Here is a 12,717-nt window from a genome sequence, read left to right as displayed (position 1 = left end):
TTATTAAACCTGTGTAACGATTTATTCTTCAACAAACAAATGCTATCTTATCAAATCTGTAATCTTGTAACCACTTGGGCCACTCTTAAAGAACTCAGTGTAGACTCTCAAACGTCCGGCCTTCGGGATCTCCTTCAATGAGCAGTTGTTGGTGTTTCAGACTAAAAGGGACACATTAAATGCACATGCGCAGCGAGACCCAGGCAACCAGTTTTAACGATTCCATATAGACATGTGAACACTGACCGTTAAATCTACAGTGTTCTATATTTCTCGGTGTCTCATTTCTAACCCTAAAATCAGATTGTCAGCACTCCTCTGCACAGGAAAAAATGACGAACATCTACAAGTCTCTTAACATAATTAAAATCTGTGCCCTACTGGAATAGTACAGAACCTCCTGTGAGAGAAAGAACGCTCTAATAATAAAGGTTATCACAGCTTTCAAATAAATCCTTTTCTCTGTAATATTATTCACTCATCTTCCCACTCAGACACACAGGGTGGTATCCACCAGTGTGTTTTAATTGGAGTCAAGAGAGAGGCAGAGAGCCAGCATACAACGAGCGTGTTCCATTGTGTGGGAGATTCTATTTCCTGATCTTGTGTTTCTGAATTAAATTCCATCCTTTGCAAAAAAAAAAAACCTTTAAATTAAAACCGCTTCAGCAAACTCGTTCCTTGCCAGAGTGTTGTGTGTCATCTCATGTATAGATCGTATAGACGAATGCCATCTCATCTTTGTTGTTGCCAAAAAAAAATATACATTCATATACTGCTTTCTAGCTGTGATCGCCTGCTAAATATGTACAGTGAGGTTTTTTTTAAAGAACGATTTACAATACAAATATGTATATGTATATGTTATACAAAACATAATTTGTGGGGGGTTTAAAAAAAAAAAAGTAAAAAAATTTTTGGGCGGGGTCGTGTTGATAAAAGTTGGAAATGTTAAAAGAACTTTACATTTATCCACATATCATTAAAAAAATAATCTGCTAGCAGACGGCTATAAACTTGTAATGGAACTTGTAATAACCTATAATCAGTGGTATGTTCCTTCATTTTTTCCAGGAAAGAGTTTAGATATAAAAAGAAAAAAGACCATTACATTTTGTCTCTTAAATTATAGCTTTTTAAAGAAATTCACAATTATGTCATGAGTAGATTTGAGCGGACACCTGGATGTTCGGGTCCGGCGGGTTCGGCCGAACTTTGAAAAAAAAGCCGGGTTCGGGCTCGAACTTGACCCCGAACTTGACCCTGAATCTGAACCCCATTGAAGTCAATGGGAACCCGAAATTTGGGCACAAAAATAGCTCTAAAAAACTCCTGGAAAGGGCTAGAGGGCTGCAAAAGAAAGTAAAATGGGGGTAAGAGTAGGACAAGTGCCCTGCAAACAAATGTGGATAGGGAAATCACTTAAAAATAACATAATAAGCAGCCGCTTAGTAGATAGCTCCCTAATACCGTGGGATTTAGGGAGTTATCTACCAAAAGGCTGAAAGACCGAAATTGGTCTTTCAGCCACATTTACTAATACTAAGTAAAGATTACTTAGTAGTAAATTCAGCCCCTACTCGCTATACCGCGAGTAGGGGCATGTCTAGTAAACAGTGAGCAGCCAGTGGCTGCTCACTGTAAAAAAACAAACAAAAAAAAAACTATTGCCCCCAGCCCTGTGCGACGGGTGGGGGCCCTAAATAAGAATTACTGTCCTCCCTCCCGGCCCCCACCCCTGAGCGGCAGGTGGGGGCCCTAAATAACAATAAGGGGGGGAACCTACTGTCCTCTACCCCCGGCCCCCACCCCTGAGCAGTGGGTGGAGGCCCTAAATAAGAATTTGGGGGGTGGGACCTACTGTCCTCCCCCCCCCGGCCCCTACCCCTGCGTGGTGGGTGGGGCCATAAATAAAAAAATTTTTGGGGGGGACCTACTGTCCTCCCTCCAGCCCCCACCCCTGCGTGGCAGCCATAAATAACAATAAGGGGGACCTAATGTCCTCCCCCCCGGCCCCTACCCCTGCGCAGCGGGTGGGGTCCCTAAATAACAATAAGGGGGGGGACCTACTGTCCTCCCCCCCGGCCCCCACCCCTGAGCGGTGGGTGGGGGCCATAAATAAAAATTGGGGGGGGGACCTAATGTCCTCCCCCCGGCCCCCACCCCTAAGGGGGGGGGGAATTATTCTGGAAAAAAGAAGATTTTAGAAGAAAGAAAACCTCAAATGGTAAGTTTTATTTTTTTTACAGGTACTTAGCTAATGGTCCCCCCCCCTCATTATTTTTAGGGTGAGGGGGGTAGGTAGGAGTAATTTTTGTTGGGGGGGGACAGGTCCCCCCCTTATTGTTATTTAAAGGCCCCCACCCGCCGCGCAGGGGTGGGGGTCGGGGGGGACATTAGGTGCCCCCCCATTTTTATTTATGGCCCCCACCCACTGCTCAGGGGTGGGGGCCGGGGGGGGAGGACAGTAGGTCCCCCCCCCCAATTTTTATTTATGGTCCCCACCCATCGCTCAGGGGGGGGAGGACAGTAGGTCCCCCCCTAATTGTTATTTAGGGCCCCCACCAGCCGCGCAGGGGTTGGGGCTGGGGGGGAGGACGACATTGGGTGTCCCCCCCCCCAATTTTTATTTATGGTCCCCACCCATCGCTCAGGGGTGGGGGCAGGGGGGAGGACAGTAGGTCCCCCCTTTTTTGTTATTTAGGGCCCCCACCCACCGCTCAGGGGTGGGGGCCGGGGGGAGGACAGTAGGTCCTCCCCTTATTGTTATTTAGGGCCCCCACCCGCGCGCAAGGGTGGGGGCCGGTGGGAGGACATTAGGTTGCTCACTGTTTAATAGACATGCCCCTACTAGCTGGGTCACATGCTGCACTGGCCAATCACAGCCATGCCATTACTAGGCATGGCTGTGATGGCTTCTAAGGGCACACGAGTCAAACGCTTGTTGATTGGCTGCCCTGCAGCCTTTCAAAACGTGTCATTAAATCGCCGAACACCGAACTCCCTATCGAACATACAGTGATATGTCCGTGTTTGTGTCCGGGGTCCAAAAAACATAATGTTCGGTACGAACCCCAACTTTTCAGTTCGGGTTCGCTCAACTCTAGTCATGAGGTAAACTATAGATTTGATATTTTAACGTGTCAAATCCCCCCCCCCCCCACCAACCCCCCCCCAATAAAAGGTAATCATCCCATGAGTGAAATGGTATTTGATGTTATATGTACTCTTTTACCCACAATGTGGGAAGCAGCTTACTGCTAGACAATGTACTTCTTGCTCTGTCTTGGATCAGGAAGTCAAGAGTGCAACAGAAAATTCCTTCCCTTACTTTGTATGTATACTTTGAGAGATGTGTCTCTGTCTGTGTTATAAAATATGTTGTCCCGAGCATTAGTTACAGTAAGATTAATTTTCCTTCTCTAATCCCAACAGGCTGACCTCGCAAACCTTTATATTAAAGCAGGTGTAAAGAACGTAGGCACAGTTTTTCTAATGACTGACGCACAAGTAGCCGATGAAAAGTTCCTTGTTCTTGTGAACGATCTGCTGGCCTCCGGTTAGTACTTTAACATCTTTACTTAAGTGACCAAGGATTAATTGTTTCCATAAACCATAATAATATTTGCATTTTCAATGAATTTTCTAATAATTTGCCATAGCGACTCCACGAAATCTTAAAATGTTTGTTCATCGCATGCGGTCGTCTGGGAAAGTTGCTGGAATGCTCTGGGTTTGGATATTAGGACATAAGGCTTATTAAACTTTTTCTTTCTCCTATAATTTTCCTTCTCAGGTGAGATTCCAGATTTGTTCCCTGACGATGAAGTGGAAAATATTATTGGAAGCGTCCGGAATGAAGTGAAAAGCGTTGGTCTGATGGATACCCGGGAGAATTGTTGGAAATTCTTCATAGATAGAGTTCGGAGGCAACTCAAGGTACTGTAGATAACATTGTACTCACCCCACAAGGCGTCACTCTTTTCTAACGTCAGTCCTTCCACGATCGCAGGTTACGTTTTATCTTGGGAAAGCACAGCCATTATTAGAAGTAATAAACAAAATGTAGCTATGTTAGTGGCCGTTAACACTGCCGCCCTGGCCATTCTATCACAATGATAGACTGAGTTAATATGGCAATTATGCTCTCCAAGCACCGCTAGCATCACTAAACCACGTTAGCTGCAGAGAAAGACAGATGCTTTGTAAGAACACTGGAATCCACTGGTGTGCACTTCTATTTTCACACTGTGAATAGAATGGTTCAGACAGTCAGGAGGCCTTGATCACTCTTTGCATAGTTAGAGACCATACAAAGTAACAATTTAATAATCTATGTGTTTTTGGTGGTAAGTATTTTAGTTATCACATTCTAGCAAGGTGGTTCCTCAATCAAATCCCTGCTCTGTTTGTATCCAGAGCTTTTTTCCATCAGTTTATACCCCATCAGGTATGTTTTTTTTTTGGTTTTTACCCCATTTTGCTTGTTTTTTTGTTTTTTAGTTTTCACAAATCTGCTAGCATTGATACATATTTGATTCAAAGGCCATTGTAGGAAACACGAGAAGCAAATGTTCTGGCAATTCCATTGTACGAGAGGATCATGGGAAAGATTAGGTATTTTGTTTGATATGCCTTATAAGGGTACCTGTTCAAATTTGATGTGAGTGTAGCTTTAAAACAAATACAGTGGAACCTCGGAACTGTCACGCTTCCTTGCCCGAACAATTAGTTATTCAAGCATAAAATTAGAGGAAAAAAATGTTTTGGTATCCACACAAAACTCTGTATTAGAACAAAATCACACAGCATTAACCTGGTTGGTGCCTCGTTGGTATGACGTATCGGCCTGACAAAGCGAACAGAGCTCCATTCTGAATAGAGCTCCTCTCTGTCAGTAAATAGAGCTCCATTCTGTCAGCAAACAGAGCTGACAGGTAAAGTGAAGTTTGAAAAAAAGCTATTTTTTTTCTTTTTTTACTTTTTCTCTTGAATAAAATGTCTCCTAAAATGTACATTAGCTTTTTTTCTGCTTTAGTCTTGTTGCTTTCCCTATTCTCAGTCGCACTGTAAGTGATTAGGGATATCTGCCCTACAAGTATGGTTGGCATCATCATGCTGTAAATTAAGGCCGCCCAAAGATGTATTCATCGTTTTGGGGAAGTGTCCACATCCACAATCTTGTGCTTAATTTACAGCATTACAAGGCGTGTCATTTCATAACAAACTAGAAACAATATATTTGTGAACACTTTAAAATGTTCTTTCCTTTTGGATAATCTTACATTTTAGTTATTTTGTTTATACCTTAATTCAGAGACATGAAAGACTACATTGTACCTCATTAAATTTGCGGAGTCTCTGGTTCAAAGATTTAACATTGTTGTTTTATTTTTTTTTATTGAAGGGAGTGGGGGTTGCAGCAATTCCACTGCTTATATGAATTTGGGGAGTGATTAACCTTGGCAGAAATTAGTTCGCTGAGCATTATGGGGCATGAAGTCCATAGACATGAGCAGTGCCTACAGTCATTTTGAAAGGTTCCTTTGTAGCAGGATAATGGGCAGCTGTGGGTATTTGCCCCTTATATTGAATTGTGATAAAAAGCAGTTATTTTTTTTTCTTCTTCTTACAAACTCAGAACATTACGGTAGACAACATCACTGTGTCTTCTGCGTTCCATTCTCCTAATAAGAGGGGAAACAAACAGATGGCTTGAAAAGACACCATTCAAATGTGATTACCCAATCAATACGTTTTCAGAACACACTTCTCAAATATGATTACACAAACACAATCCTTTAAAAGCACACAGCAACACTGATTAGTCCATTCAGACGGCTACAAACACCCTTTTATTTCTCAAGACGGGATCCCTACTTTTTGATTGCGAAAAGCATTTGTCTTGCAGCCATTGTTAAACATTACAAGAAAGGGAAAAAATAATCTGAATCCAATATTGCGGGGAAGCCCGAAGATTGAGCTGAGTAATGGTTTCCTAAAAATTTTTCAACAAGGGCGAGATGAAAGTTATAAATTAGTATTTGTGACGACTCATATGGAGAATTTACTGGAGCTTCATCTAAAAAGGTTGGCACCACCCTATACGTATCCTAATAAAGGATACCTGATACCACTGGGATCTATTCGGCATTATAGCTACCTTGCAAAATTGGGTTTTGAATAAGAACCTAACCTTAGAATCACGGTTTTTCTCTGCCAAAGCTCTAATCGGTCTTCTGGAATTTCTGGAGGACTTGGTTAAACTCGTTGTCCTACACGCTACAGCAACTTTTGCAGTTTAACCTTGTTACACTTAAGAGGTCGAGAAGGCCTGAATACACCGGGGCACTAGAATTTCTTTGCTATCTGCTGTTATACGTGCTTGTATGTGAATATTCATATATCTTGTCTAGCTATGAATTTGCCCTGCTGAGCTTTAGTAAGTAGATATCTTTCCAAGTGGAAACTTTGGCTCAGTTTCTTAGAACGTAGTGTTCTTAGCAAAGGAATTCAAAGGGTTATATGCCATTAACAAGGATTTCTAAGTTTATAAAGAACATGTCAAAATATACGTAATGACATTAAATTGCGGTCTGCTTTTTGCTGCATCACTGCTCTCACCTTGGAGAGGGAAATTAGTCTCCAACGTTTTTATTCCAAATGGATTAGATCTGACCTTTGTGACCGAGGTTTAATTTCTAAGAAAGATATTTACCGTTCCATCCTGTTAATTATCCAATGACATTTCGAGAGCTTGGTCTGCGTGAGAGGAGAAGTGCTTGTCATGATTTGGGTACATTTCCTTTTAGTCTGGCACAGAGGTTACGGAGGCAGCAAAAAGGGTTTTCATGTTATTTCTTCTATTTTTTTTTGCACCAAATCTCTAACTGCATGTGTTGGGTCTACAGCATTTAGTATACATTTTAGTCCTTTTATTGTCAACTAGGAATAGCCTGGTTACTATAGAATATTCAAAGATTCTTCATATTTGCAAGCTAGATGCCTACTTGGCAAACTGAAAATTCAACAATATCAAGGTTTTCTTATTTATAAAATGTGTTGTAAGGAAACACGTATACTTAATGGTAGAAAATAAGATATTTGTGGCATAAATTGACTTTTGTATTAAGTGGGGACGTAAAGCTTTGTCGTTGCAAACTCAAGACAGATTCTTGTTTAGGTTAAAAGAGAATGCAGCTTTGGACAGGAGTCATGATGGGGCTTCTAATGTGCATTTATCATTTTTATCATTCTATCTGTGAACAGGATTATCTTGTTCCTTTAACACCACTAATTTTACTTTTGGCAGATTGCACTATGCTTCTCTCCTGTTGGCAACAAGCTGCGTATACGGAGCAGGAAATTCCCTGCTGTGGTCAACTGTACAGCCATTGACTGGTTCCATGAGTGGCCAAGAGAGGCTCTTGAGTCTGTGAGTCTGCGCTTCCTCCAGGAAACAGAGATTATCGAGGTGAGGCCCCGACAGATATCTTGTTCTAATATCCTGCAAAAAAAAGCAAAAAAACGATAACCTCTTTTTCTCTCAATTATTGTATTCGATAAATACACTAAACATGGATAAGGATTTGACCCCAAAAATTGCGTGACTATATATGAGTTCTGAGATTTAAAGAAATATTACTTCTTTGAAATATATGTTAAAAAAGAAAAAGAATGTTAAACATTTTATAATTCACCTTTTGAGTAAGGGTAGTATCCTATATGGTTCTAAGCATTTTTGTATGATATAGTTGTAGCTAGCTAAGGTTAAACTAGAGCTGGAGAGGTAATGCACTTATCCATGCAATGTATATAACATCCATTAAAATTGTTATTGCTCTAGGACAGGGGTTCTCAACCCAGTCCTCAAGTACCCCTTCCCAGTCTAGGATTTAGGGATCACCCTGTTGCATCTAAAGTGTTTTTATTTTTTCTTTCTAAAAACCCCTTAGACACAAATGGGTAATCCTTAAATCCTGGACTGTTACGGGGAACCTGAGGACTGGGTTGGGAACAACTGCTCTAGGGAACTAAATAGAATATCTTTAAGAAAACCTTCCAAAGTATATCTTGTTGGAGATGTCCCAAATAATATATGGATACAATAATAAACTTTTTAATTTTTTTTTTATTTCAGCCTCCCATAAAAGACTCCATAAGTAAGTTCATGGCCTATGTCCACATGAGTGTTAATGAAATGTCCAGAAGTTACCTGAGCAATGAACGTCGGTACAATTACACGACTCCCAAATCCTTCCTGGAGCAGATCAAGCTGTACAAGACTCTACTGCAGAAGAAAGGAAAGGAATTGTCTGCCAAGATGGAACGCCTGGAGAATGGCCTTCAGAAACTAAATAGTACTGCAGCGCAGGTTAGTATTATCTATAGTGTGGCACTGATGCCCTGGGGTACCTTTGAAAGTGCAAAATAAGAGCTCAATTGATGTTCAGAGCTATCCCTATAGATTTACCTGGATCCTACATATTTTATGAAATTATGTTTTTTGGGGGGTTTTTTTTTTGACAATCTTTATTTATTAATTTTTTCCATTTTTTTTTTTCAATTTTGTCAAGTAAAAGAGGGGTTTACAGAAGGGAGTAGAGGGAGGGAATTCGAACAGTCGTTTGGGGTATACAGAAGCAGTAGTAAACCTTCACAATTACATAGCATTGCTTATTTTCGTGTTTACATATCCCGAGTTAGTTGAGGACTGGAGGGTATGCATAGTGTTGATTGCTATTTACACCAGTCGGTATAGGTGTGCGTCTTATGGCTCTCATAGTATCATACCCCTACCTTTTTGGGTCTTCATGAAGCCCCAGGGCGGGGTGTAAGCAAGGCGGTGTGGAACCGTACCTGAGTCGGGTTATCAACGGGCCGTGTATGTGTGTGGGTCCGTCGGTATCGGCACCTCCTCAAATAGCTCAGTTTTGGTATGTCGATGCTATAGATTGAGCAACCAGACCCACCTCACCTGTGTCCCGGTGTACGTACTTTGTAAAGTGTGTCCCTGTCTGTGTTTGGTAGGGCTTGGGTGCTCAATATGCCCCTTAAGTATGTATGCATGGTAGGAGTGTGGCCTGTGTGTTGTTGGGCTGATCCTGGTGCTTGAAGTGGTGTGGCCTATCGTGTGGTTATCTTTGCCATTGGGTCATATCTTTTTCAGGCTTTTGGGGCGTCCTGTGTGTACCTATCACTTTGCATCAATTTTTAGGGGTTTTATCTACTGACCTTCTACATGTCCGTGCGAAATTATGTTTTATGCTGCAGTAAACGTACAAGATAAATCCCAGCTGGCTTCGAACCTTTTAAAATCTCCAATTCATACCAGTACACAAAGTGCTGTAACATTATACTCTCTGTCACAATCCATATTTACTATCAGACTAAAACTACTCTTTAATTTCCTTCAGTCTCCATAGACTTGAGAAGGTGCAGAAATCTTGTCAAAAATAATTACGAAGTATGCAGTAATTTCTTTTTTTTGTGTACAAATTGCTCATACTGCATAGTTTACCTTTTTTTCACACTAATATTTATGTAGGATTTTTTCGGGTCAAGTTTCTTGACATTTTAAAATAAAATGTAGCGACCATTTCTGAGTCTGAGTTTTTAGTTGTTTAAGTAAGAATTGAAACGTGGCATGTCATCTTAGTATTTAGGAGCTGTACATTTTGACTCTCCACATACATCAGAAACACAGTTTGCATTTAATGATTCTAGCAAAACCATAGTAAGGGGATAGTGAACAGGAGTTTTTTTTCCTAGATATATTATCGCATGTGGGTTGTGTACTTACATAAAACATACGACCTGCAATTAAGTAGTTATAAAGAGGGACAGGGACATGTCACCATTTTGGTACCCTTCTTATTGTCCTAACGCTCCTGACTAGTACCCATATTTTTGCCTTGTTTGACCCTCTTGACTGATACTCATCGTATTGTCCTTTCTGCTAGTCCTCAGTGGTACCCATTTGACACTGCTGACTAGTACCCGTCTTATTGTCCTGTCTGACATTCCTGCCTGGTACCCATCTTATTGTCCTGTCTGACAATCCTGCCTGGTACCCATCTTATTGTCCTGTCTGACAATCCTGCCTGGTACCCATCTTATTGTCCTGTCTGACATTCCTGACTGGTACCCATCTTATTGTCCTGTCTGACATTCCTGATTGATATCCATCTTATTGTTCTGTCTGACATTCCAGACTGGTATCCATCATATTGTCCTGTCTGACATTCCAGACTGGTACCCATCTTATTGTCCTGTCTGACATTCCAGACTGGTACCCATCTTATTGTCCTGTCTGACATTCCTGATTGGTACCCATCTTATTGTCCTGTCTTACATTACAGACTGGTACCCATCTTATTATCCTGTCTGACATTCCTGATTGGTACCCATCTTATTGTCCTGTCTGACATTCCAGACTGGTACCCATCTTATTGTCCTGTCTGACATTCCAGACTGGTACCCATCTTATTATCCTGTCTGACATTCCTGATTGGTACCCATCTTATTGTCCTGTCTGACATTCCAGACTGGTACCCATCTTATTGTCCTGTCTGACATTCCAGACTGGTACCCATCTTATTGTCCTGTCTGACATTCCTGATTGGTACCCATCTTATTGTCCTGTCTGACATTCCAGACTGGTACCCATCTTATTGTCCTGTCTGACATTCCTGATTGGTACCCATCTTATTGTCCTGTCTGACATTCCAGACTGGTACCCATCTTATTGTCCTGTCTGACATTCATGACTGGTAAACATCTGACACTCCTGAATGATACCCTTTTATTGCCTTTTCTGTATCTACTTAATGGTACTCATCATATCACCCTCTCTACCTGTTCTTATGTGGACTGAGCATCTTGTCCTATCTGCTTCCCCTTGGTACACATTATATCGTAATGTCTGCCTCACTCTACTTATTTTCTTTTTTTTTATTCCCCTCTCTTTACTGGTACACATTCTATTGCCTTGCTTCTTTCCTTGCTAGTGCCCCTTCCACCACAATGTCTGTTACCTGTCTTTGCTGGTACCTATCCAGGTGCCCTACCTGCTTCACCTTACTGTTAGCCATCCAGTTTATTTATGTGCCTTGCCCTACTTGTACCTATTCTACTGTCCTGTCTGCCAGTGTCTGCCTTTAGGTACTAGTACTCCTCTTATTGTTGTCTCTCTCTCTGCTTGAAAGTACTAATCCCATCACCCAATAACCTGGTTGGTTATACCTGACCCTATTGATTTTTAAAACCTTTTGCCTCCCTATAGGTTGATGATTTGAAAGCCAAGTTGGCTTCACAGGAGGTGGAGCTTAAACAAAAGAATGAAGATGCTGATAAACTCATTCAAGTTGTGGGAGTAGAAACCGAGAAAGTATCTAAAGAAAAAGCTATAGCTGACGAGGAAGAAAAGAAAGTGGCTGTAATTGCAGAGGAGGTGGGTCGAAAGCAGAGGGACTGTGAAGAAGACTTGGCCAAGGCAGAACCAGCATTAAAAGCTGCAGTGGAGGCTTTGAATACTCTGAATAAGGTAAGACTGACTGTACCTCTAGACCTTTATTTGGAGTGTTTTTCCAACTCCATGTGTCTTGCCATAAACCACCTCCACCTTAACTGTGACAACCAAAAATCTTCAGTTTCATGCACTCTAGTTAAATGTGGCCATGGTATTGCATCACTATGTGATGTAATGTTTTTGGAACTGTATATGAGTCTCTATTTATACTAACAATTTACAACAAACAAATTTTTAAAGCAAATATCCCTGTCTTATGGTTTATGATAGAGTAAACCTCAAGGTTTACAAGTTTTTTGAGGAGCTAGTGAGGGGCTGTTGTCCCCTAGCAGAGGGGCTGTTGTCCCCTAGCCTTGTTTGGCAACCACAGTTTGTAAAAAATGTTTATATTATATATAATTATATATCGATATATTATATTTTTACATTATCACTCAATCTGAAGCTTCAGGAAGAAAGTATCTTATTTTTTATGGGATAAACCTCATTGGGTACATTGATCCATGTATGTAAACCACAGTAAAAATTATCCTAGTTAAGTATGTAGATGTTGAGTCTACTTTATCTAATACCCATCGTTGTGTTTTCCCAGAACAATCTGACTGAGTTGAAGAGCTTTGGTGCACCACCAACAGCAGTTGTCAATGTTGTTGCGGCAGTTACGGTTCTCGCAGCTCCTGGTGGTAAAATTCCCAAGGACAGGAGCTGGAAAACAGCCAGAGGGATCATGAACAAAGTGGATACATTCTTGGACTCACTGGTGAACTTCGACAAGGAGCATATACATGAAAATTGTATAAAGTCCATTCAGCCATACCTGATGGATGCAGAATTCAACCCAGAATTCATTGCTTCAAAATCCAATGCTGCAGCCGGGCTCTGCTCATGGGTCATCAACATTGTCAAGTTTTATGAAGTCTACTGTGAGGTGGAACCTAAGCGCCAAGCACTAAATAAAGCAAATGCGGAATTAGCGGCTGCCGAAGAAAAATTGAGCAGTATCAAAGCCAAAATTGCTGTAAGTTTTTTATGTTCCTAATTACTAGTTATTGCTCATTTTTGGTTGATACCATTGGGAAAAAATAGCGCTGAAAATAGTGCTAACTTCATAAAGTAGCATTCCTGATGACTTCTATGTCTGTTTTCACTGCCTCTAAAGTCCCCAACTGGCCCATTCAGATCAGGCA

At 41.2% G+C, this 12,717-nt stretch overlaps 1 protein-coding gene across 1 annotated transcript in view; it reads left to right on the top strand.

The window, feature by feature from the left end:
• The window catches only part of DNAH9 (dynein axonemal heavy chain 9), a 169,762-nt gene that overhangs the window by 104,897 nt on the left and 52,148 nt on the right, over window positions 1-12,717 (top strand). The window contains exons 45-50 of the mRNA XM_063456071.1: window positions 3,436-3,559; window positions 3,797-3,939; window positions 7,313-7,474; window positions 8,141-8,374; window positions 11,285-11,545; window positions 12,123-12,548. Of these exons, the coding sequence (XP_063312141.1) occupies window positions 3,436-3,559; window positions 3,797-3,939; window positions 7,313-7,474; window positions 8,141-8,374; window positions 11,285-11,545; window positions 12,123-12,548 (1,350 nt within the window). The remainder of the gene's footprint in view (window positions 1-3,435; window positions 3,560-3,796; window positions 3,940-7,312; window positions 7,475-8,140; window positions 8,375-11,284; window positions 11,546-12,122; window positions 12,549-12,717) is intronic.

Source organism: Pelobates fuscus, chromosome 5 (assembly GCF_036172605.1).
Source record: "Pelobates fuscus isolate aPelFus1 chromosome 5, aPelFus1.pri, whole genome shotgun sequence".
Classification (NCBI taxonomy): Eukaryota; Metazoa; Chordata; class Amphibia; order Anura; family Pelobatidae; genus Pelobates; species Pelobates fuscus.
This window is presented reverse-complemented; position numbering and strand designations above follow the sequence as displayed.